We start from the raw sequence: 26,755 nt of genomic DNA, 5'->3' as shown, positions 1-26,755 counted from the left end.
ATCCAGCCCCCTAGATTGGTATAATAATGGGAGCAGTGCCAAAGCACTCAGATTATCCTGACTGAAACTTATGAAACGAAACTCTGGACCCTTCGACATCCTACTCGACGTAGAAGACTGAAGAATCTCCCTTGTGGTCAAGGAGTGACCACCCTGTGCAAACAGGCACTATCCAGCACCTCCACGTTTGCTTTGTTGCAGTTCCCGCCGGAACTCGAGCGACAGAGTTCGACAAGACCAAGCGTGCCTGCCTTCTAACAGCCCGATCCACAGTCCCTGCAGAGCTGAGACCCGTGGAGGCTACCTGAAGCGTGGGGCCCGCCATCTTGGAAAGCCCACGAGACGCTGACCGTGCAGCCCCCGAGTGACCCTCGAAGCTGTGCATTGGGGTTTGAGAAGCCCCAGCCCTGAGCCTCTCTTGCACCGAAGCTCACCCCTCCACACTCACCGAGTGCTGCGTGGGGCCCGGTCACTTGCCCGTTGGCTTGTGGCCCCTGTGCCGACGAACCTTGAAAAATAACTTGTGAATCTGGTTGCTCCAGACTTGCACTCGCTACCCTGAAAAGGAGCACTCGCTCTGACCCTCCTGGTCCGAGTGTAACGCCATCTTTGAATCCTGCGTGGGTTGCCTTTGCCACGGGTTGTTTGCTCCAATCCGGAAGCCGACACCGAGAGCCTGCGTGGGACAGCTCGTGATCCACTCCTGGACATCCTTGGTGCCCCAGAGTCCACGTGGCAGCGGAGAGAAGCGACCCGTCAACGACCTGAAAGCGCCCGACATTGCCTGGTTCCTTCCTGGTCCCCTCTGCTTTCAGATCATCTTTAACTTCGATCCACCCTTGGATCACACCGGACACTTCTCGTCTCGACGCCTGCAGCATCTTCAGCTCCAAGCACCAGCAACCTGCGTGACAAAACCAGACACTACTTCGCACCTGTGCACCTGCTTCCTGTGGGTGAGGTAACTCAGCAAAGCCGGTGTTCCCAAACTGGTACAGACCTCTAGTGTACGTGTCTTAAGTTTCGTCCTTCTAGGTTGAGCGGAAGTATTCTTAAACTGTAACTTTATAACTTTTACGCACCATTAACTTTGCATTGGTGCATGCCTGTGCTTTAAGCGCTGCACCCGAATCCCGCGGGCTTTTCCCGACTTCAACATTGCTAGTCCCGACTGCACCCAGCGATTCCCTAGGCCTAACCACTGTTCGATTGGTATCTCTTATACCACTTTCTTAATATATGGTTTGAGTGGCCACCTGCCCTCATCCATAATTGTGCAACTTTCACATGTTTTACTGTGCTTTTGTTTAAACGCTTGTGCCTCTACACTCATAAAGAGTACAGAGGATTATTGTAGTAATATATACATATATTTTTATAATATATAACGTGTGGTGTCCTTTCATTTGATATTACAGGATTGTGATTGGTAAAACAGCTCGCTTAACACGACCTCTTAAGTTAAGCCTTTACGGCGCTTAGTCCATGCTACCATTAGGATAGCTTGTCTATAAGGTTGACTTACAACCAGACACCATAAGGGTTGTTTGGACTGATACAAGGTGCCCCCAGAATTGGAGACATCATATATCAGGCCAACTTCTCACAGGCACCGTTTTAAAGGTCACATTTGGAACTAGATAAATGCATGATGTCACAGACCGGAGCAGAGATGAGATCTGTCAATCCATTGGATGTAATGTCAGAAACAGCTGGTGACATTTCTGAAAAATGTCAGAGTCTCTTCTCCGAAGGATATACTTCTTCTAGAGTAGCCAGAGTGCTTCTAGATAGTTGAGGAGTTGGTGGGTGAAGAAATTGACCTTGTGTGGTTGATATGTAAGCCCTGTTTAGTCAAGTGTTTGGTCATTATGTTGAAATCTAACTGCGCTTGACGATAAGAAGATGCCTTTAACAAACAATTGTCGCGATTGTAGATAGGAATAAATGTAAATCTTTCTTCAGAGGTGAGCTGCAACCACTGATGCATTTGGAGAATGTTCTGGGTGCAGACTTGAGTCTGAATTGAAAGACTGTAGGGATAATGGGCTTTTCTCACTGTAAATCTTAAACACTTCCTGTGTTTTTTCGCTACTAGTATGTGAAAATATGCGTCTTAGAGATCTACAGAACGCATCCAGTCTCCTTTCATTAATTGTGGATATATCTGATTGCAGGCTGGCATCCTGAACTTTTGATTCTTGATCCACTTGTTTGCCTGTCTCGGGTTGAGGACAGAACTGAATTCAGTTGGATTGTTTTTCTTGGGTGCCACAAAATATCTTGAATATATACAGTTTCCTTTATGAGTTGAAGCAACTGGTTCTATTGCTTGTTTTTGGAGTAGAGATTCTACCTCCTTTTTTAACTGCAGCAATTATGTTTTGGTGCTGGCTTTGGAGATATTGAAGGTGGAGAATATTTGAACTGGATTGTATAGCAGTTCTGGATGATCTGGAAGACCAATTTGTTGGTGGTTATTAACCTCCACTGTGTTAGGTGATCTGACACACTCCCTTCCACCGGAGTAGTTAACAGAACAGGGGGGAGTGTGATTCTCACTGGTTTTATGAAATCGCTACGTTTGTATCTGGATCAATATTAACTTTTTTTCCTTCTAAACCCACTGCTTAGGTTTCCATCTCTTTCTTCTTTCTCTCCATTTCTTCATCCGTATTTTTTTTTTTTAGAAGCCGAGGTGTTGCAGCTTAAACAGTAGCTGGTGTAAAGAACTACTATTCTGCAAGTTCTGCAAATTCCATTACCAGAGGTAAAGTTGTGGTGAAGCCCTTGGTTGCAGAGGCTCAATTACCACCAAAAGTGCTGTCTGAGGTGATTGTAGTTGTAGGTTATGTTTAGTGGCACCTCTGACTAGCACGTTTTGAAAAGTAAGAATGTCATCTACCGGAGATGATCTAAGAGGAGATGCATCTGGAGAGGTAGGTGTGTATGTGGAATAAGACCTAGTTGATGAAGGGTAACGAGAAGGTGATCTTTTCTTTCTTCTGGGAGTTGAATGCCTTGGAGGAGTCGGCTGCGGATGACCATCAGTGTCTGCTGAGGCTATTGGTCTTGATCCTGGCTCCAGCGGTTGCGTAGAAGGACTTACTGGAGAAATAGGTTTGGAAGGCAAGTATAAAGAAGCAAGATGTCCCTAAACAGGATTCTTTTGTGGTATAATTAAAGCTGGTCTATGTCAATGTATTGCTTTTTCTTCTGGTTGCTGACTATCAGAAGCAACTGAGAAAATTGAGACTTCTGAATGTCTCAATATCAATGAAGTCAATCTCTTTAACGTCGACTGATGCTGTGTTGGTGTCAAGTACTTCGCCGTTGACAACTGTGGTGTAGGAGCTGATGTCGATGGTGGATTCAACAGTACCTTGTTGTAAAAGACTTTGACAGTGTTGTGGTCCTACTCCTCCATGGCGAACAAGTTGGTGTTGATGCCTGCCTCTATGTCGAATGGAGTTCAAGGTTAGCGACTACACCCAGAGTGATGGTGCAATGTTTTTTATTCTTCCTCTTTAGATCTTTCTCTATGGGGGTCCCTAGTGCGAGAGGTTCTGGAGTAAGTAGAAGCCCCATCTCTGTCCTTTCTGGTCTGTATTTTTCCTTGCCTCTTCCTGGCGCAGGTCCTCAAACATTCCTCTAAGGCGATTGCCCTCATGGTCTTTTATGCCTCTTATGACAAAATTTGCACTCTTTTACTGATTGAGAGGCAGGAAAACCAACAAGACACTCAGAATGTGGGTCTAATGAAGTCATGTTTTGCTCACGCAAGGGGCATTTCACAATAAGTAGGCATTTTCTGAAATTAATCACCACTTTTGATGTAAAATTGTATGAAAATTGTACAGCATCTTAAAAGACGTTAAATGAAGCACAGAATGAAACTTTTTGCAACTAAAAGTTAAAAAAACACTAGGTAAAGAAACCTAGAGAGTATTTTCAGCGATTTCCTCAGCATGAGCTGGAAAAAAGAACGGAGGCTGAGGCAAACTGCCAGTACAGTGTATGCTAGGACAAGTAACATTTTATTGTATACTTGCAGTCCTTGAACTCTTGACCATACAGGCTCCTTTTTAACTTAATTTTTTCTCATTCTATATTTGCCTGTAAGAAAGTGGCTCTGTATATACTGGACCAAAGTAAGGTACAGTGTGCACAGAGTCCACAGTCTCCATAGGTATGGCAGAGGCTAAAACTAGATATAGCCTTACTCTCCAAAGTGGTAGCTTGGTCAAGCAGTAAGGCAGTACCAGAGGACAGTGCAACGTATTTGTTGTACACACTCAGTCAGCAAATGGTCTCTCACACAAGAAATGAACTCTAGGCCAATTGTTTCATATCAAAAGATATAGGTTTTTTTTTTTTAGACCCAGCAAGGTATCAAAATATACTTTCTCAGCATAGATTACTTCAGTTAAATACTTTTCAAATAGGCAGTAGTCTCTTTGAATGCAATAGTTAGTTTGTTGCAATAGGTAACACAATTTCAAACAATGCAACATTGAGCTCAATGGGAATTTTCAGTTAAATGAAATTAATTACTTTGTAGATTACTTTTCTAACCACAGGACTGGATCCTGGATTCAGTACTGGGACATGAGTTGAAAACAGTTAAGCAAAAGCATTTTGGTTACAGTAGTGTTTTTAAGTAATTTTATTGTATTTTAAAAATTGACACTTTGAAACTTTTTCAGTTGAAATTACCAATGTTACCCTATATAAGGAAATTTAGTTTGCAGGTAAAGTAGGTTTGCGTTACTTTTGTAACCCAGTACTGTACTCCTAGGTTCAGCACTGGGACCTCGTTCAAAAACAGGTAAGTAATTACACTTTGGTAGTTGGTACGATTTTTAAAGAATATTTGTAGTTTGCAAAAATCGACACTTAGAAGAAATTTCACAGCAAAACAGTCAATGGTTTCCTATGGAAGAAAATTCAGGTTACTGGTAAAGACGGTTAGAATTACTTTTCACGGTTTGTGCTTGGCTAAAAGGTCCAGCACTGAGGTCTCCCCTGGTGACAGGTGAGTAAACAAAATTCGTAGTTCGGCTGATTTTAGGTGAATATTTTAAAGTTTCAAAACACCATACTTAGAAGAATTTCCAAGTGAAACCAGTCAATGTTAGCCAATGGACGAAAAGTGAGTTATTGGCTTTTAGGTAAGTACTCGACTGGCAGAGTTAAGGTTCTGGGCATAGACTAAGGGGTCTCCCAGGGTAAGGTAGGCACAGTTGGTACACCCTCAGCTGCACAGGGGCAGCCAGGTGCAGACGTAGTTAGGCCCAAAGTTATCCAATGAGAGGCAGGGGCCTTCGGTTGGTGGCTGCTGGCTATCAGGGCACGCAGCTGTGGGAGCTGGGCACCTGGTCACTTGCCCAGGGCAAATGGGGGATTAGGATAGGACAAAGGTTGCACGGCCAGGGGCACTAGGGCGGCTGGGTGCAGGGTGCTTTTGAGCCGTAGGGCGCTCAATGTTATTCAATAGGAATCGTGAAAAGTGAACAAAGACTGCAGGCTCGGGACGGAGGATCTTCGGGAGCGACCAACACTTCGAGGGGTAAATTGGGATCCTGGAGCTTAGGTGTGCACCCCGGAGTTGGGCACAAGGGGCGCCGGGTGCAGGGGTGTCTTTTGGCGTTGGAAAATCTTACCCTCTGCTGGTCGCGGTTGGAGGTGTCGCTGGTTCTGAGTCTGCAGGAGTCGTCTGGGTCATTGAGGAGGGTCATTGGGCACTGGATTCCAGGTCAGAATCACCGGGGAGGGACGTCCTCAGGAGGCACAGGCCGGGCTCAGCGGGTGCAGAGTGGGCTGGGGTCGCGGTTCCTGGCTGGCACTAAGGGTATTGCTGTTGGAGTAGAACCACTGCTCGTGGGAGTTCCAGTCTCTAAGAGGGTCAAGGCAGGCAGGTCCTCCGGGGTCCTCGAGGTTGCTGTCCGCAGGAGAGGCCGGGATTTAGCAGGAGCAGGTTCAAGGATGAACGGGCCTGTAGGGCTGGGGCCAAGTCAGTTGGTGTCATCCTCTTGTTAGCAGCTGCACAGCAGGTCTTCTTTCTTGTTTCGAAATCAGGATCCGAGGAAGGAAGGTTCAGTATGCCCCATAATACTAAATTTAGGGGCGTTACAGGTAGGGTGAGGGCATGGACCAATAGGTCCCTGTCATGGGGTGGGTACAACCCCTAACCTGCTCCTCTCCTGTGGGAGGGGGGCAGGAGCCTAGCTATAAGTGGGTAGGGCTCCCTATCTCAAGATGGCGGTAGCCCGGAGTCATGCTTCACTTTGCCTCCTCCACCTGAGGGGTGGAGTTGGCGCAGGCTAGCACACCCCCTTTCCTGCGTGGGTTTCCCGCCTGTCTTCCCGCCAGAGTGGGAGTCAGAACTGGCGGGGGCCAGTTGTTGAGTACAGCTAGTGGCCTGGAGAAGCTCTCAAAGGCGGCATGCCTTTGAAGCTTCCCCCTGCCCATCCTGGGGGAGGAGGCCTAGCACCTCGCCCAGGATGTGCATTGTTGCAGGCCCAGCAGAGCAAGGGGGTTCTCCACCCAGGGGTCCAGCAACATGTCTTCTGTGTGGCAGCCTAGGCAGCCTCTCAGACAAGACGTGGATTGTAGGTTAGGTTTCAGGGGGCATCTCTAAGATGCCCTCTGTAGTGCATTTTACATTAAATCCCACACTGGCATCAGTGTGGGTTTAATGTGCTGAGAAGTTTGACATCAAACTTGTCAGTCTTCAGTGTAGCCATTATGGTGCTGTGGAATTCATAATGCAACCTCCCAGCACCATATACTCTTAATGGCATCACTGCACTTACAGTGTCCAGGAATGGCCCTGGGTACTGTAGGGGCACAGGGCTCATGCACCTGTGGCCACACCACTGGCATAGGCAACCAAGCTAGTGGGGTGACTGATGTATGCCAGGGCAGTGGGGTTGTGGGCATGGCAAACAGGGATGTGTGCCATGTCGACTCTTGTTTAGTTTTGCACCAGGACACTCAGCCTGCAAAGGCAGTGTGTGTGTGTGTGTGTCAGGGTGTAGGGCCCCCTAAGGGTGGCACAATAAGTGCTGCAGCCCTTAGGAGTCTTCTCTGGTTACAATGCTCTGGGTACCCATGGTACCATTTACTAGGGGTTGACATGTGGCCAGAGATGCCAATTGGGTTTTAGCTTCAATACAGTTTTAGGGAAGGAACATAGGCCCAAGGCACCTGATTGGCAGGAGTGCAGGGCACACTCAGTCAAAGCAATTAAGCAAAAAGTGGGGGTATACCATGCAAGAAGGTGGCACTTTCTCACAGTGCCTAATGGGGGTCATATTATAGACACATTGCCTTTTCCTGAACACTTCATTTAAAAAGGCGCACCCGCACAAATAAGGAAAATGTGTTGTATTAGGATGAATGCGCTGGCCCCAGGGCAGCGCATTCATGTGACAAACTGAGTGGCTGCTTTGAAGCCGCTCCGTGTTTCACAGTGCAGGCGGCAACCTGCCTGCACGTTGAAGGGGGATTAGAGATCCCCTTGAAGACTAGTGCAATGAGTGACTGCACCCACATGCAAGGGGATGTCTGGGGTTCCATCGGACCCTCTTCCCCCCCCCCCCCCCCCCCCCCCAGAGGGCTGTCATCAGGGGGCGCACTTAGGAGGTGCACTGTCAGTGCACCTTCCGACCGCTTTTTTGCCTCTATGCCCGCTTTTATAATACAACGCGGAGAAAGAGGCAAAGGATTCCCTTATTTGCAAGGGGCCATGCCCCCATGTAAATGAGGGAACATCCCCTGATGATGGCATTGGAGCTTTATTTCTGCTGCTATCCGTATTACAGAAGGGGGCGCACAAGTGTCTGTGGCCCCTTCTGTATACCAAAGTGCACCGGAGGTGCACATAGCAGGCGCAAACACCTGTTGCGCCCACCCGGGGCACTTCCGTAAAACAGCACCTAATAGACATTTTAGGATTAAACTCAACATTGCCTTTTGTGGGATTGGTGTCACTACAACGCGGTTTTTTACATCGCATTCCGTTACATCGGAATTTTTACAACGCAGGATCCATTACATCGGATGCCATTACAACGCATGGCATTACATAGCAGATGCTATTCCAACGCATGGCATTACATCGTAAGTATAGGTAAGTATAACTTTTTTAAAAAAATGTAATTAAGTTAATTTAATTAATTTAACGTAATTAATTTAATTAAAATACATTTTAAAATAGTAATTAATTTAATTAAATAAATTAAAATCAATTTATTTAATTTAATTTGAATAAAAATTATAATTAATATAATTTAAATAATATAATGAAATTAATTTGATTTAAATATTTTGTAAATTGTAATTACATTAAATTAATTAAAATAATTTATTTCATTTAATTAATTTTATTAAAAAATGTAATTAATATAATATAATTAATTTAATTTAATAAATATATTTTAATTAATTTATAAATGGTAAATATAATTTAATCAGCCCTAAACACAAACCTACCCCTGACCCCTAAAATACCCCTGTACCCCAAAACCCAACCCTAAAACCTAAAACCTAAAAATACCCCTGTACCCCAAAACCCAAACCCTGCCCTGAAACCTAAAAACACCCCTGTACCCCAAAACCCAAACCCTGCCCTGAAACCTAAAAACACCCCTGTACCCCAAAACCCAAACCCTGCCCTGAAACCTAAAAACACCCCTGTACCCCAAAACCCAAACCCTGCACTAAAACCTAAAAACACCCCTGTACCCCAAAACCCAAACCCTGCCCTAAAACCACCCCTGTACCCCAAAACCTGCCCTAAAACCTAAAAACACCCCTGTATCCCAAAACTCAAACCCTGCCCTAAAACCTAAAAACACCCCTGTACCCCAAAACCCAAACCCTGCCCTAAAACCTAAAAACACCCCTGTACCCCAAAACCCAAACCCTGCCCTAAAACCTAAAAATACCCCTGTACCCCAAACCCTGCCCTGAAACCTAAAAATAACCAAACACCCCAAAACATATACCTCAGTACCCCAAAACATATACTCCTATACTCATACTTATTATAAAAATTTATTAAATTAATATATTTAATTTATAATATTAAAAAACATAAATAAATATATTTATTTATAATTAAAAATAATTAAATTAATTATATAATATTAAATCAAATAAAAAAAATTATATACTTACGATGTAATGGTATGCGTTGTAATAGCATCTGCTATGTAAAATCCTGCGCTGTAATAGCATCCGATGTAATGGAACCAGCGTTGTAATAGCATCTGCTATGTAAAATCCTGCGCTGTAATAGCATCCGATGTAATGGAACCAGCGTTGTAATAGCTGCGTTGTAACAGCATTACGATGTAAATAATGCGATGTAACGGTAACATACCCCTTTTGTGGGATGCTGGAATGTGGTCACATTCTATTAATTAGACGCCATTTTACGTTTCAGAAAAATTCAGTAAAAGCAGGCCTGTCATGTACTTTAATGGGGATAACAAATGTTTTTGGACACTAAAGGGACTACCTCCATCTAAAGATTGATTTTAAATAAACGAAGAGAAAGTGTTATGAGTTGCCGGAAATGCACAGGAACAGTCTTCATTTATGACTTTCAGTGAGGATCCTACAAAGCACAAATGTTACTTACCCTGTAAGCATCTGTTCGTGGCATGAAGGGCTATAGATTCACACACATGCTGTGCATACTACTGCCATTTAGTGTTGTACCTGGATTTATGCAAGTTGTTTTTCTTCGAAAAAGTGTTTGAGGTGCAAGGTATAGTGACTCCTTATACTGCTGGTAATAGGCATGTGCATCAGCTCCATCGTTAGATTGCTTTCCGCATGGCGGTTGAGGGTAAAAATGGAACACAGCGATACAGAAAAGAGAGATGACATATATGAAAAATTAAAAGGATAAAGGATATCTGCAACAATGAAAGGGTTAAGGGGATGGACGTAAGTGAATCAACAGCACTACATTCCCAAACAGATTCTTACATGGTAAGGAAAATTTTCCATTCGAGACGTGTGGCTGTAGATACACATGCTCTGCATAAACTGTAAAGCAGCTCTCACCTTAGTGGTGGAAAGTCTGAAGATGTTGCAGAGGACTGAAAAGGTGTACAAAGTCGCCAACATTAGCTTGTTGGTGTGCCATTACATCCACAAAATAGTGTTTAGTGAAAGCGTGGGTTGTGGCCCAGATAGATGCTTTGCATATATCAGCTATAGGAAAATTCCCAAGCAAGGCCATAGAGGCCCCTTTGTTACGGGCAGAGTGGGGTCTGGGAGAGATAGGCAAAGGTCTTTTGGATTTTGCATAGCATGATTGAATGCGTTTAATTATCCAACTGGCTCTCTGCTTTGGAAAGAGTCTGCACCTTGTGCGGCTTTAAGGAGGCAACAAAAAGCTGTTGAGTCTTACGAAAGGATTTTGTTCTATCCATTTAGTACATTACGGCTCACTTAACATCTGGAGTATGGAGTATGGAGTGCCCATTCTGCAACCAAATTAATTTGGGGAAAGAAAACTGGTAGGATTAGTTAAGATGGAAAGGAGCAACCACCTTAGGAAAAAACAAAATGGTTACTTACCAGTAGAAGCAATTTTGGAGCCAGAAAACGTTTCTGATTTGTGGTATCTCCTTCAGTGACACTGACCACACCCCTCACTTCCCATTGGTTCCTTCGTGTGCCTTTGGAAAATCCTTTACTTTCAATGGCTAACCTTCATATTTGTCCTGCCTTTTGGTGGGTGATCCTGGTCCCTGGCGACTGGCCTTGGAACTCGTATTGTTTCTTTTCTGTCTATTTGCTTAGGTTTCCTTGCACTCCTTTTTCAGCTTCCTTGACCATTACCTGAAGCCAGCTGCAGAGTGAGTCACTGAAACGGACCCTGCTTGCGAGTGTGCATCCGGCTCCCTCAGAGACAGAAGCATTCTCCCCCTTCTGCTGCTGCAGCCAGACCTCTGAGACTTACCTTACTAATTAGCCCCTGGGGTGAGCAAAAGTAGCGGGTTAGCATTAGTTATGGTACTTGAATTTTGTCATTTTTTGCCAGTGGATGGTACAGTGCCCCTTTAACAACCCACATGAAGACCCAATCCCCCCCCCTTGCCTACCGGTGCAAGGCCCAAAAGCACTTCGCACTTAACGCAGCAGCACCTGACCTCACCTTTAAATTACAAGAACAGGTCAGTTTCTGGCCAGTCCTTGTCTCTCTGGCCGTTTGGAAACACCCTCTCCTCACAGAGTGTTGTGGCATATCCTTTGCCATTTTCTTACTGCACTCCCTACTCGGCATATTCAACTCTTCCCCCAGACAACTGCACAGAGCAGCCAATTTAAAGGTGGTGCACGCTTTTTCACAGAAAAGGTGCACACTTCTCCCTGGTATGGGGCTTAGCAGCAAGAGAACAAAAAATGGAAAAACAGGCCTTAAACATGCCTCATAGTTGGAAAGCCCCTGGTATTCACTCACTTCACAGGTAGAGGGAACGCAAAATAAAACAAGCCTGTATATCTTGTCTTTGACAGCTTCCAGCATATGTTCGTTGCTCTGCACAGAAAATGCACCCAAAGCTATCAGCATCGTCTCTGTGGGATGGAGTTTGCTTTTTTGGTCTCGCAAACCGGAGTTGCAGCGAGCATGCGCTACTCGCTTTGCAAGGCTTATTGTAATCGAGGAGATTTCAGAAATTAAATTGAAGCCCACCCATCATTCTCATTGCCTGGCGTGATCTTTTATGCTAAAAGCTGGCTTCTGATTGAAAATGAGGCTTCTTTGTTACCGCCCTGTCTCCTTTTGGAGTGAAAGCGCGATGCAAACTTCAACAAGCGGCTCCCTTTGCGCAATGGCGAGAGCTTGTTACAAAGAGTTCTGAGGCGTGTACTTATAATGAGGTGAACAATTAGGTGTTTGAAGGGAGAGTGCGCGTCTGCCTGTTTGCGCCCAGCGGCCATGGGTTGGGTGAGTGGGGCACATGGGTGAGAGCTGGACCTCTGCCAGGAGCTTGTGTGTTCAGAGGCATGCCAGGCGTGGAGCTCTCCTGGGCTGCAGCACCCGTTCCCCTTCGCCCCCACCATCACCCCTCTCCACGTGCTGCACTCAGGCGGGCCACGTCTCTGCCACCGGCAGACTCCTGCAGCAGCGGCGGGGAGGGGGTAGCGTTTCTTCCAGTGGACGCTGTTGCATGTTGTCCGCATGACCATCACATGTACAGTGTTTGTTACCGCAAGGGCTCTCTTTTGCACAGGCACTCATTTTCACCCCACCCCACCCCACCCCACCCTTCTCCCACACTCAGCAGTGCGCTCCACACCGATGTCCATGGAGGGGGACGCCAGAGTCACTAGGCGTCATCGGGACCTTCATCTTGATACTCTCAGAGCTCAGCAGCAGGCACCCACCCAGCTATCCTATTGTAATGCACCGTGGCAAGCTATGTGGGGGACGATGCCATGCTTCAGTATGTGGTGCTGTTTGCTCTCTAGGGCACGAACTAGTACCAGTGAGTTATGACACTATGTCCCGGGCAGTGGTGCCCTACATGGGCTAAGGGTAGGAGAAAAACATGTGTGGGCAGCAACTGTGAACACTACAGGTGTGCGGTCAGGTGAGCACCTGTCACATAGGCCACACCTACGTCGTACTGTTAGCTTGCGAGTATTGATAACTTCCTTAATTCAAAGAGCCAGACAGCCCCTGCCTGCTTGTGTGCCCTGGTTAGCATGCGCGGTCGCTGCAGGGGTGCCTTCCTTGACCCCATGGCCCGGAAGTACACGATTACAACTGCATCTGCTTGAACAGAGTCTGTCTCGGGCATTGTAGGGTACGGAGGGGCCGTAAGAGCAAGCAAGAAGGGGATCTCTCATATGTGCAATACACCCAGTAGAAGGGTTGTGTGTGCACCTCCGCAGGCCACATGGAGCACTGTGTTCAGATTCGGAGCACAGTACCAGTGCTAAAGTCAGAAAAACACATACTGGGTGAACCCAAACTGGAGACAGAGGCAGCGGTCGTAGTGCATACAAAAAACAAGCATTTGCAATGTAATAGGTTTCGCATTTACGCAAGTTTAAGCTTTTGGCGTAAATGACAACGCCTTTTATTTAGGTTTTAAAAACTAAAACATAAATGAAAGGCATTATCATTTACAATGCCAATAGCTCAAACTCGTGTAAATGCAAAACCTATTGCATTGCAAATGATTGTTGGTATATGTTTGCCATACGACAACTGGGTTCACAACAACATGTTCAACATGGCAACGTGTTTTGCTTTTTAGATTCACAATAAAATAAATGCAAGCCCAGTCTGGTCACTAGATAAAGCGCTCTACCAGGTTTTATTTTTGCAGCCCTTTACATGGATGTTTCACGGGAGCCATTTCAATTAAATGCTAGATTTATTCTCCATTTACAGCTGCAAGAATTTCCCTGAAACGTGAGCCTACACGTCTAGCTGTTGCATGTGGGCACTGACAGGGCTAATAAGGAAGAGTGACAGTGGCAATAAAGGAGGCCTGCGCACATTCTGTAGCTTTCACTCCTTGTAAAAGGATAAGCAAACTTTATACATGCTCTCCCCTTTACTTTTCAAAATGTATTCATGTGTTAAGATGTCTGAAAACCCTCTGACTGACATCTGAAACACCGTCCATGGCACACTGCGACACACACACTCACTGCAACCCACACTGAATCCTACACCTGCATACTTAATATACATCTACAAGTCCTGTTCGGCAGGAGCCCAGGGCACACTCAGTCAAAGTGCATCAGCAGTTTAGCAAAAAGTAGGGGCAACCATGCAAAAAGAGAGCACTTCCTCACACCCGCAGTGCGGAGCGGGGCCGCAAACGCAGAGGGTCCCTTGCTGCGTCGCGACACGGGCGGGGCAAAGTTGACGAAGCATGCTTTGATCTCTTGTGCTTTTTGTGGTGCCTCTTACCTGACTTCGACGAAAAGGACTTAGATTACCCGGAGCGGGATTCGGACCTTCCTCTCGACCGAGACCTGGACCGGGACGACACGACCTTCGAGTTGCGGGATGCAAGAGGTTTTAGGGGGCGCTACCTCAATGCCTTAAACGCCATGGCCCGGCATAGTGGAGTGCAGTGGCGCAGAGTGCATAATAGAGTGGTGCAGAGTGGAGTAATGAAGAATGCAGTAATGCAGAGTAGTGTAGTGTGCAGTGGTGCGGAGAGTACAGTGGTGCAGAGTATAGTGCATTGGCATAGTGTGGAGTGGCACAGAGTTAAATAGAGTGTCGTAGAGTGCAGTGGAGCAGATAAGAATGTTTCAGAGTGGAGAGTAATAGTGCAGGATAAAGTGCTGTGCCATAGAATGAATTATTCTGCAGAGTAGTGTAGTGTGCAGTGGTGCGGAGAGTAGATTAGAGTGGAGTACAGTTATGTATGGTGTGGTAGCATGCTGCCCTTACAGACAACACATTTTCAATTGAAATTACCATTACAGTTGCAAAGATGTACAGGTTTACTAATAAAACTATACAGAGCTATAATAGAATAATGTGTGGAAATTGCATTATCTAGTAGATTGATTTGTTTGGATCATATTAAAGTATTTATTTCGAACACACTTCAGAATTAACAAAAAATTTGCTTCATTTGTGAATTTCTAATTCCGATATATTCCGAAATACTTGACAGTTCATTTAAATTGTGTGTTAGACAAATATCCTTTACCGTCCCCAGAATCCACCAAGAGGAAAACAAGTTACTTACCTGTAAATTTGGTTCCCCAGTATTGGTAACTTTCATAGATTGTCAAAGAAGACTAGCTCAATATGACTTTTATTTTAGGACTCTGACTCGTTTTGTCAGTGGACACCTTGTTGGTGTGTTCATGAAGCCATCACCCACCAACCTAGTTGGTGGCATGCTTCATCATCGGGCCCACCCAGTAACACCTAATGTGTTCCGGGTGTGCTTCGACGCCTGATTACAGCGGAGCTGGTATTTTAGTGAGAGTGCAGTGTGGGGTGTTAGTGAAGTGACAGTTAAAACAATTTGGCGAGGGTCCCAGTACCAGAGGGTAAATTAAATTTTAATAACTGGGCCGCCGTCAGCGGTTAAAATAAGGCTAGGAGATGTTAAGGTGGTGAGTTACGACCTCCTGTTGGTCGACATGTTTCAGCCAGCCATGTTGAAAGCGGGAGACCTTTGCTTGGACCACCAAACGCAACAAACAATTGAGAGGATTTTCTAAATCCCTTTGTATGATCCAGATAGAATTTCAGACATCGTTGTACATCGAAAGAATGCAGCGATCTCTCCGCTGGTGTAACCGGCTGAGGAAAGAACGCTTTCAGAATAACCGGCTCGTTCAAGTGGAAGTCCGAGGGTACCTTGGGTATGAACCTAGGGTTAATTCTCAGGATAACAGTGTTCCTTTTAAATTGCAGGAAAGGCTCCTGGATTGTAAGAGCCTGCAATTCTCAAATACGTCTCGCCGATGTGAGGGCAAGGAGGAGAGCCAATTTCCATGAAAGGAACCTCATGTCCGAACGATGAATTGGTTCAAATGGGCTTTTCATGAGCTGCGTGAGGACTAGATTTAGGTGCCAGTTAGGAGGCAGAGGCCTCACTGGTGGATAGACCCGGAACAAGCCATTTAGAAATTGTTTCACAATCCTGGAAGACCAAAACGAAGGACCAGACTCAGACCGTCTGTATCTTGAAATGGCTGCCAAATAAACCTTTATAGAAGAATGGGCCAGCTCCGACTTAGCCAGGGACAAGAGATAAGGTAGAAGTTGATGAGGCTTTGAGGTAAAGGGGCCAATTTTCGCTCTCCTGCACCAAATACAAAATCTATTCCATTTTGAGCAGTAAGTCTTGTTTGTGGAAGGAGCTCTCGCCTGGGAGAGGACGTCCTTAATTTCGTTTGAGATTGAGAGATTCATAAATTGTCGCTGCTCAGGAGCCATGCTGTCAGGTGTAATGACTGTGGATCTGGGTGCCAAACCGGACATTGTGAGGAGATCTGGAATAGTCCTCAAGGGAAGAGGAGGAGCCAGCGACAACAGATGTAGTTCCGTGAACCAGAACTGTCTCGGCCAAGCAGGGGCTATCAAGATCATCCTGCATGGTTCCACTTTGATCTTCCTGATAAGCCTCGGGATCAGTGGGATGGGGGGAAAGACGTAGACAAATGTCCTTGACCAGACTATCGAAAGTGCATTCCCCAATGATCCTCGGTGGTGAAGCCTGCTTGCATGAGAACGGCATTTCTTGTTGGTCGGTGTGGCAAAGAGATCCACTGCTGGTCTGCCCCACTGGCCGAAGACCTACTCTAGAATTCGCTGGTTCAACTCCCACTCGTGACTGACTGAGGATAACCTGCTCAATCTGTCGGCGTTCTCGTTTAGAACTCCTGGCAAGTGTTCTGCTTTCAGCGATATCCTGTGAAGGATCGCCCATTCCCAGATCTGTTGAGCTTCCTGTGATAACGGAAGAGATCTGGTTCCTCCTTCCTTGTTCACATAATGCATGGCCGTGGTGTTGTCCGTTCTGATGAGCACTCGTGAACCTTCTAGGCGAGGAAGAAAGGGTTGTAGAGCCAATTTTATCGCTCTTAGCTCCAAGAGATTGATGTGGAGCCGTCAATCGTGGGGAATCCAATGGCCACTGACATGTAGGTCTTGCATCACTGCTCCCCAACCCTCCAATGACTCGTCCGTTGTCACTACTTGAGGAGACGGATCGCTTACCAAGGATAGACTTTGGGACAAGTTTATTTGATCTGTCCACCAGAAGGCCGCTGTTCTCATCATCGGAGTGATGGTCACCCTGTCGTAGAATGATCCGTGAATCTGTTTCCATTCGATGTCTAGTTGTTCCTGCAGGGGACGCATTCTCAGTCTGCAGTGAGGAATCAGAGGTATGCATGATGAAATTACCCCCAGCAGAGATTTGTAGCGGCGTACTGAAAGACACCTTCTTTTTTGTAAGTCCTGAGCCAAGGTCTGTAGTTTTTCCCTCCTTTCCAGGGTTGGGAAATTGTGAGTTTTGAGTCCAGGATGGCTCCCAGGAAACATGCCTTTCTGGACGGAACAAGGGATGATTTGTCTTTGTTTAAAGTGAGTTCCAGATTGTAAAACAAGTTTGTACAAACCTGAACAGTGTCCCGCGCTGCTTCCCTGGACGAGGCCTTCAGCAAACAGTTGTCCAGGTAGGGGAAGACTTGAAAATGGTTTCTTCGCAGGAATGCTGCTACCGGCGCCAGCACCTCTGTGAAGATCCTCGGGGCTGAGCGAAGACCAAAGGGTAAAACCTTGAATTGAAAGTGGCTCTTGGCTACTGTGAATCGTAGAAACCTTCTGTGTGCTGGGTGAATTGGTACATGAAAGTACGCATCCTCGAGATCTAGCGTGGCTATGAAATCCCCCGGATTGATGAGCCGCAAGATGTCTTGAAGAGAGACCATCCGGAAAGACAGCGAGATGAGATAGGTGTTGAGCTCCGTGAGATCTAAAATGGGGCGCCATTTCTCCAACGTCTTCTTCACCAGGAAGAACCTGGAATAGAACCCTTGTACTCTTTGGTCGGAGGGAACCGGCTCTATAGCACCCTTCTGTATCATCAGATGAACTTCGCCCTGCAGAAGACGCAGGTGTTTCAATGGAACGGCTGCAGGGGGTTTGGGTGGTGGGATTTGCGTAAATTCCAAGGTATGGCCTTTCCGAATGATGTTGAGCACCCAACGGTCCGATGTTATCTTGGACCAATTTCGAAGGTGTTTGTTACCCTGCCTCCAACTGATGACTTCTTGAAGGAGGGAACAGTAGGAAGTATCACGTCCCCGCTAGGCCTGCTTCTCCATGTTGTAAGGCCTGGGGTAATTGGAGGATTGGCCCTGCCTTTGTTGATAAGGCTGGCGGTATTGCTGGGATCCTGAGCCGTAGGATGAATATCTCTGTTGCTGAAGGATCCTCTGTAGTTCGTACCATTGCCCCTGGATCCTTTAAAAGGCGTCTTGCGGTACTGCAGCGTACCCAAAGATCTGGCGGTCTCCGTGTCTTTTTTGATGTCTTGGAGAGTGTCGTCAATTAGCTTTCCGAATAGTGCTTCCCCATCAAAGGGAAGATCTAGGACCTTATTTTGTATCTCAGTTTGAAACCAGGTCGCCTTCAGCCACCCCTGGCGACGGAGGACTGCAGCCCCAGCCAACGAACGAAACGCCGTCGTGTCAATGTCCAAGGGGGAGTCTATGATCTCCATCGAGGTTGGCTCCCCCTCTTGCAAGATCTTTTTTGCCTCCGATTTCGATTCCGGAGGAAGCTGATCTAGTAACGGAGCGACATCACACCAAAGCCGGCGGTCATATCTGCCCAATATTGCCAGGGCATTGGCAGCTCGCACCAGAAGACTCGCCATCAACGAAAATCTCTTCCCAGCATTGTCCAATCTCTGTCCCTCCTTGTCCGGAGGAGTTGTCAAGGGAGCAGAGGGGTTGCGGGATTTCCTCTGTGCCGCTTGCGAGATAACTGAGTAGGGTCTTGGGTGGCCCGTTAAGGCAGCAGGCCCATCATCAGGTGCTTTGTATTTCTTATCAAGACGCGGTAGCACAAGGACCACCGTGGCTGGGTTTTTCATAGCCTTAATGCCTTCCTCCCACAGATATTGTACTATAGGTATGGACCTTGTCGTCTTCCGATAAGGTTCCTTGAAGTCATACAAGAAACATTCCCTGTCAACCGCAGGCATAATCAACTTGAACCTGCCAGCCGCTCTTTACATCAGCTGATGAAAACACCCTACATCCGCTGGCAGGGAATCCACCGGATCCGGACATGGGGTTGGAGGGTCCGGAATGATGTAGTCATCCCATTCAGTATCTTGATTTGTATCATGATCCGAATCACGATCCTCCTCCGAGGAATCATCATGGCTGCCCGTAGGCGTGGAAGGCTCTTGCGGAATAGTTGCCCGTGGCTGAGGGGATGCCTGAGCTGGTAATTCAGGAGCAGCCGTTGAGGCAGGAGCCGAGACAGGAGCTGCTGGCGCTACTAGAGCCGGAACCGACCTTGTAGCCTTAGATTTGTAGTCCTGCAGCATCATATGCAGGTCCTGCAGGAAAGAGGATGGCACCGTAACCATGTCTTGACCTGAATAAATCTGTGATTGGGCAGCTTGGTGATAACCTTCCTGGTTGTGAGAAGTTAGCCTGTTATATGATGCTCACTAATTCTAGTGATCACCTTGTATCAGTCCAAACAACCCTTATAGTGATTGGTTGGAAGTCAACCTTATAGACCAGCTATACTAATGGTAGCATGGACAAAGCAGTCTTAGGCTAAACTCTTTTGGCATGTGAAGCCAGCTGTTTTACCACATATAACCCCTTGAATACCAAATGAAAGGACACCACACAGGTTGTTATGAAAATAAACAATATATTTATTACTAACAAACACCTCTGAACTCTTTATGAGATCAGAGGGCTAAGCACATAACAATACTCTTAAGAAAAATACGATAAGTTTGCACAAATTACAATGGTGCCCTAGGGGCACGACAAACCATATACTAAGTAAATGGTAGAAGGAAATCGATGGAAGAAATAGAGGTGTCCAGAGGCATAGGATCGCTGGTGACTGACTGAGGATAACCAGACCAGCAGTGTCGTGGTTCGTCGTCTAGGAGGCCACTAGCCAGCCGGCAAGTGACCAGACAACGCGTGGAGAAGCAATCAAGCAAAAGGGCCCCACGCAGATCTCGTGGATGCTGGAGGGCTGATCTTCTGTGCAGGAGCTGCTCAGGCTGGGGCTTCTCAATCCCGAAAGCACTTTCTAGAAGATGCCTTTGAAGTCGTGCTGGAAGCGAAGTGCAGTTTCTCCCAGATGGCTGGTCCCACGTGTCTAATCACACCCACGGATCTCAGCTGAGCTGCAGATGTAGGTAGAGGTCGGAGAGGTCTGGAAGTCCGGGTCTTGTCGGGCTCTGAAGTCTGGGTCCACCAGGAAGGACGACAAAGTGAACCGCTAGGACGCTTGATGGTGCCTGCTTGTGCAGGGTGGTCACTCCTTGGCCACAAGGGAGATTTTCTTCAGTCTTCTGTGGAGCAGAACGTCGAAGTCCAGAGTTTCTTCTTTGTAGAGTTTCAAATCAGGATAATCTAATTTGGAATGGGACCAGCTCCAACCTTTATTCTCCTAAAGGGGGCTGTATTGTGACTAGGTCCCTCCTATGGGTGGGACCAGGAAGGGGGGTGGTTACACCCCCTATCCTTTGTCCGGTTTCGCACCAGAGCTGGGGCTGGAGTGCCCCAGCAACTGGTTTGAACCGGGGTATGCACAGGGACACCTTGTGTGCCCCAGGCATGTCTCATTCCTTTCAGCCTGGCCTACCTCAATACACAACATCCTGTCTGGGGTGGTGCTAGCACCTCCAAAGGCAGGAAACCCTTTGTCCAGGCCTCCCTTGCTGGAAGGACTCCCAGCAGCAGGAGGGCAGACTCGAGTCTGTGGTGACAGCATCCATTTTGTGATACTGAGGCTCGAGTTAACTTTAACCGGGGTTCTCATTTACATACATGTCGTGTCCCTCTAAAAGGGTGGAATGCTACCCCCGTCGCCAGAACTGGCGAGGGGGTAGTATTCCAATTCGTATGAAACCTTACTTGACATGTTTTGATACTGCTATGCCAAAGTTAGCAATAACCGCGAGGATTATAATGCACTTAAGAGTATATGGTATAGCGTTATCATGGAAACAGCTAAAGGACATGGTTCCGAAAGCTGCAGACAGGCTCAGCTCATGCTAGAGCACCATCTCACATAATTCCAAGCACTCTGCCACCAGGATTGTTAAGGCCTGCCATAGGAGTGACTTATAGGAGTATAGGTGTCCATATTAGGGTTAGATATAGGTATACTATATCTAATGCAAAGGGTGATTACACCACCTTGCCCCAGCTGTGTTACCAGCCAGTTGTGTCTGTTTAGATGGCCAGCCAGGGGTGGCACAAAACATGCCGCAGCCCCTGGTAGGCCTTGGGTGCACTTATGCCCAGGGTACCTATGGTACACTGTATAAGGACTTACAAGAGTGACCCAATACCAATTGGTAAATGCACCTAAAGTACATGGATGTCAATTTAGAGAGAGAACAGCTAGGCTGTGGGTCTGATTAGCAGGCCCACAGCCAGGGAAAGTCGTAAACCAGTGAAGCAAAAAGCAAAAATCTGGGGTTACCATAGTATTGCAGACTCTACTCTCCTATACTGGTCATACCCTCCTTCAGAGTCCGTCTCCTGACATTTGACCAGAAGCTGAGAGGGACTATTAGCGTAGCCATACGAGTCCTGATCATCCTCCTCTGACTCTTCTTCATCAAATAACAGAGCTGGTGGCAAGGGGGTTACTCTCCTAGCAAATGTCATCTCCGGCGTAATCCTTGTGACAGAAATAGTGATCCTTTTTTCTGATGCCAAAATAGTCGACGGTTCCGTTGACGACGGCATTGTGCGTGCAGACGTCGTCGACTGTCGACAGAACATGCCTCGCGGACGCCTTTACACTCGTCGACTAGATAGGCGCTGTTGACGATTTCATAGTCGACGCTCCAGCCGTCGTCGTTGTTAAAGTTGTCGTTGTCAAGGCTCTCGTCGACGACACGGTCGTCGTCAACGTAGTCGACGCCGTCACCCGCGTCGACTACTTCGCCGTCGCTGTAGTCGTCGACGATGCCGTCGTCGGTGACCCTCCCGTCGACGCTGTTGGAACTGTCGTTGATGCTTCCTTTCTCTACGACAATTTCTTCGTCGTCAAATGTTCCGTCGACGAGCCAGTCGACGGAACCAAATTTAACTTTGGCTTTAATGTCTTAGTCGACAGAACCTCCGTCGTCGACGCCTTCATCGTTGAGGACTTTGAACTTCTGTCAGAAGATTGGGAAGAGGGTTTCTTGAAGGCTGGATAAGTCTTCAATCCCTTAGAAGGCGTAGAAGGTCCTACCCTCTCCTTTTCACTCTGGTGAGGAGATTCGCCTGGACCTAGGCTCTCAGACTCTCCGAGGGTCTTTTTTGAGGCCTTAGAAGGACGTTCCGGAGAAGGGGAACCCCTACCCCTCTTGACTGATCTTCTAGATGACAAAGCTGACAATAAATCCTCACTGTCACTGGAAACTCCATATTTCCTCTCCTTCTGTTTCTAAAGCCAGGTCAGAAGTCTACCAGCCCGATCTCGGAGGGTCTTGGTAGAAAAAGTGCGGCAGATCTTGGAGTCCTCTGCCTTATGATCCGGATAAAGGCAATAGATACAATCCTTATGTTTGTCCTCCACCAACAACATTTTCTTGCCACAGGTGGAACATGGCTTGAAAAGGGCCTTCTTTTCCTTGTCAGCCATCCTTTTCTAAATCCTGAAGAGAAAACTTGAAGAAAAAACCTTGAAAGAGATGAAATGAGCAGAGCTCAATGGAGACTCCCTAAGCACAACGTGCAGTAGAAAATCTGAGGGTTCTATGGTGTGAGGCTCTTCTGATTGGCTGATGCCGAAGTTTGGTCTCTTTAACAAAAAGAGGGTGATATGCTACAAAAGGGAACGAGGCCTAGGCCTTTTTCTTTCTCTTTTGTACCTACTGCTATGGTATTCTTGTTACCGAGACTCCCATTCCGACGACGGGGAATGATACAAAAGCATGGTAATCTATGAAAGTTCCAATACTGGGGCAATGTCAAATAAATCCTCTCACTTTAAAGTCAGAAAAAGAAAAGCAAACACCAGACTCCCTTGGAAACAGAGCCTAACATTTGACCTCCAACTCTGAATGCACACAGCACGTGTGACAAAAGAGACAGACCTGTTTAACGAAAGGAGCAGTTGTGAAACAATACATGGGGAGTTGGTGTGAAAAGGATTTGCTCTTTGGGAGGGATGCTAGAAAGCCTAACAAGAAAGGCTGCCAGACTACTCTTGCATATCAAACCGTGATACCACATCTCCCCTGCCTTGAAAGCCATGCATTGGTTGCTGGTTGCCAGAAGATCCACGTTCAAGCTCTTGGTATCATCCACAAATCGATACAAAAGAATGGGACGGCTCTGCATCAGGAATAAAATCACCAGACGCATTCAACAAAGGAACCTCCGCTCCAGAGTGGCACCTCGCCTTAAAATCCCAATATACAAGAAAAAAAACATGGGTGGCATATCCTTCTCTGTCAAGCAGCCAAACTAGCAGCAAAACTATGGAACTTTTTACCCCACAACATAAGCTCCACAGACAACCACCTTATCTTCAGAAACCTACTCAAGAATTTGCTCTTCCGCACATAAGCACCATCCGCAAACAAATATACAGCATATCACTCCGTATATAAGCATTTATTTGTATTATAGATATGTACCTATATATGTGTATTGCTTAGTATAAACATGTAGAATAATGATGTTCATAAAAATAAATAAATAAATTTGTAAGTACAACGCTTGAAAAGCAGAGTTTACCTAATGCATTTTTAATCTACTTTATGCATCTATATTTCTTCCATGTACTTGGATCTATATATTTATTCCTTTTCGCTTAAAAAAGCATACAATGAAAATACTCTATTTCACACCCTATGCCTCTTAATATATCCTCGACCTCAGCTCTCCGACTCTTCTCAAACCTCTATTTACTATCCTTTCCAATGCACTACCCTATTTCTCACCCTATTCCTCTATCAATATCTTTAATCTATATATACTTACTTCCTTTATGCATCTACATACTTCCCATGTACTTATGGATCTATATATTTATTACTTTCTTCTAATTCAGCATATCCTATGCACTACCCTATTCTCACCCTATACCTCTCAATATATCTTCTACTTCAACTCTGCCTCATCTCAAACTTCTTACTACTTCTCTTTCCAATGCACTACCCTATTTCTCACCATATACCTCTATAAATACATCCTCTAGATCCACTCTCTCATTCATCCCAAACCCCATACCGCATCTATGATCCCCAAAATAACCCTTTCTAGACTCTCCCCTACTCTACCCATCCTTGCATCATCTGACACCGATTTACTATACCCCAAAACAAGCCTTTCTAAACTCTTCCCTCTGACTCTTCCGCTCCACATCCATTTTTGCTCATCCCAAGTCTCTTCCTACTGCTATGACCTCCAAAACAAAACCCACAAAAAAAACCTAAATCCTTCACTCTTATATCCCTCCACTATTCTTTCTATTAAAATAACAGACTAACGCGTCAACTTCTCAAATTTCTTATTTCACTATACCAATTCACTACTAATCCTCTATGGGTCCCAGAGTAGCGTGCGACTTGCCGAAAAGTACTTCAACACCTCATCAGGGGGAGCAAGCACTATATAAATCCAAACCCTTTCCCCACTCCCATCCCTCCGCTACCCTAATCAATCCAAATAACTGACTAATATCCACCACTCAAATTACTTATGTATTTCACTATACTAATTCACCACTAATTACTTTATGGTTTCCGGAGTAGCATGCTACTCGTCAAAAAAGAGCTTTAACGCCTCGTCAGGGGTAGTAAGCGCAATATAAATGCAATTACAATGCAGTAACGGGCATGTCAATAATGTATTATTGATCTTTTAACAACCCTTTCCTGCCATGCTGCCTTTTCTAGCTGTATTAGCTGCCTATTGGGAAGTCTTTAAGTGTTGATAATATTTTTTTCTTCATGCACCTAGGATTTTTCTCTCTTATGATACTCCACTGGTAGTCTATTTCAGGGAGGTGGGCCTTTCCCTCAAAAAGTTAGTGCCACCATTAAGGAATCAGATTCCCCATGTGAGCACATACAAGACGGGTACTGTAGAGCGAGATTATATTTTTTATGCATACCTTGTTTACACCTCTAGCCGCTGCAGGCTTAAAAAAATAATTCCTTTACCAACACAATATCAATCAAAAGAGGAGACTGAAGGAACTGCAATCCACATAAGCGATATGGCAGGAAACATACAGACTCCCTTGGAACTCACTGCCAAAAGCACAAGACTTTTGTTCCTCTTACAGAGCTACTAGCAGGAATACATAGCTCATGGAATAAATGCCTAATACTTGGAAAATTTACCTGTGGAGTGAGATTGTGAAGGACCAGCCAATAGCTAGGACGAACGCCACCACCGTCACTCCAGGAAGAGGCTGCAGAAAGGGAGACAAGCCAAAATGTTAAATGCGATAAAAGATTGGAAGGATAACAATGGGAGGTTCTGTGGTGAACAAAATAAACCACTTCACATAATGCCAACTCAAAGACACCTTCCCCGTGTCATCCCCAAGGAGTAATCAGCTCCTTACCAGAGGCAAACCTCGACTCCTGGCCACCCCAACCTCTGACAGATCGGGGGGCTGTGCTGTTCCAGGGTGAGGAGGGCTTCGGATTGCTCAGTCCTGGAGGTGGGCGGGGCAGTCCTGTAGTGTTCCTGGACATCTGGCTTTTCCACATCTTGTGGGAGAGATGAGCTGGATTGGGTCCTATGGGATCTGGTGTCCACGTGGATTTGTAGTCTGTGAACTTTGCTGAACGGGGGCAATGGGTGTGAAAAAAACCATTAGTGTTTTGGAAGAGGTAAGTTCCATTTACCTACAAGGATAGCAATAGAGGTTGAAAGACTACATATGCTAAACAGTTTAATTACATCTTCCTTTCTGAAGGAAGAACAAGAGCTCTAAATTTCACACACCTAGGTGATTCACACTCCTTGTGTGCAGGCACTCCTAAAATACCATGGTTTTCTCATGAGCAGCCAAATACGCTGGCTTTAAGAATGATGAAGCCTGCCTAGAGTACACCCCATTGAGTGGTCCACACTCTCATGCTTCCTGGGAACCAGACACGTCATGTGCACCCATAGGAGCCAAATAAGACTCACTGCTAGGAAACTGGCTGTGTAGGTAATGGTATGGATTTACGTCAAACAGCAGGTGCAGACAGAGGAATATAAGCCCATTTCAAATTAGCTCTCATTTCCCTGAAAAAGTTTCAAACAACTGTCTTCCCTCACCTAGGTTGCTGCCATCCCTATACCCCTTCAATCAATAGTCCATGAGAGGTAGTTCAGAGGCTTAAACTGATATGCCCACTGTAGGAAACTGGCTCAACATATACTATACCAAAGTAAAGTATGGTGTGCACAGAGTCCAGGGAGTCCCCAGAAGTATTGCAGAGGCTAAATTAGGTAAGTACTAACAGCTCTCTCTGTGGTGGTGTGGGGGAGAAGTTATGCTTATCCAGAGGGTGTGTTAAGCATTTCTTAAATTCACCCAATAAAGGGCTGTAACACACTCAAAGACAGAATCCAAACCAATTAGCTAAGTATAAAAAAAGGTACACTTATGTTTTATTTTAGAGCCAAGCAGGACTTTGGACAGATGAGCAAAAGATACTTTCAAGTGCAAGACTGTTCAAGGAAATGAAGTTGTGCTTGAAACTGCAGACATTACAAGTTTGTATCACTTGAAATACAGTTTGTATAATACAGTAAGTACTTTCAGATTACTTTGTAGATACTCAAGGATTACTCTGAGTACTGGGGAGGTATGCCTAGATACCACACCTTAGGATCTCTAAATACAAGGTAAGTACGACTTTTTATACTTTACAATCGAATTATCTTTTCTTCATACACAGTTCAAAACATTTTTTAGGCCCAAAATTTCTTTACATGGGTTCCTATGGGAAAAAAGTGTTAGCAGTAAGTACATGACTTACGAGGGTGAGTTTTGGGGGTT

The 26,755-nt window shown here is 45.9% G+C and overlaps 1 protein-coding gene across 1 annotated transcript in view; it reads right to left on the bottom strand.

The window, feature by feature from the left end:
• Positions 1-26,755, bottom strand: part of LOC147665769 (trinucleotide repeat-containing gene 6B protein-like) — a gene marked incomplete at its 5' end in the record, with an annotated part of 535,565 nt that overhangs the window by 142,632 nt on the left and 366,178 nt on the right. The window contains 2 exons of the mRNA XM_086949498.1: positions 25,095-25,165; positions 25,322-25,543. Of these exons, the coding sequence (XP_086805624.1) occupies positions 25,095-25,165; positions 25,322-25,543 (293 nt within the window). The remainder of the gene's footprint in view (positions 1-25,094; positions 25,166-25,321; positions 25,544-26,755) is intronic.

This window comes from Lissotriton vulgaris, unplaced genomic scaffold, assembly GCF_964263255.1.
Source record: "Lissotriton vulgaris unplaced genomic scaffold, aLisVul1.2 SCAFFOLD_768, whole genome shotgun sequence".
Taxonomy (NCBI): Eukaryota; Metazoa; Chordata; class Amphibia; order Caudata; family Salamandridae; genus Lissotriton; species Lissotriton vulgaris.
Note: the sequence above shows the minus strand (reverse complement) of the source record. Positions and strands in the feature narration are given on the sequence as shown.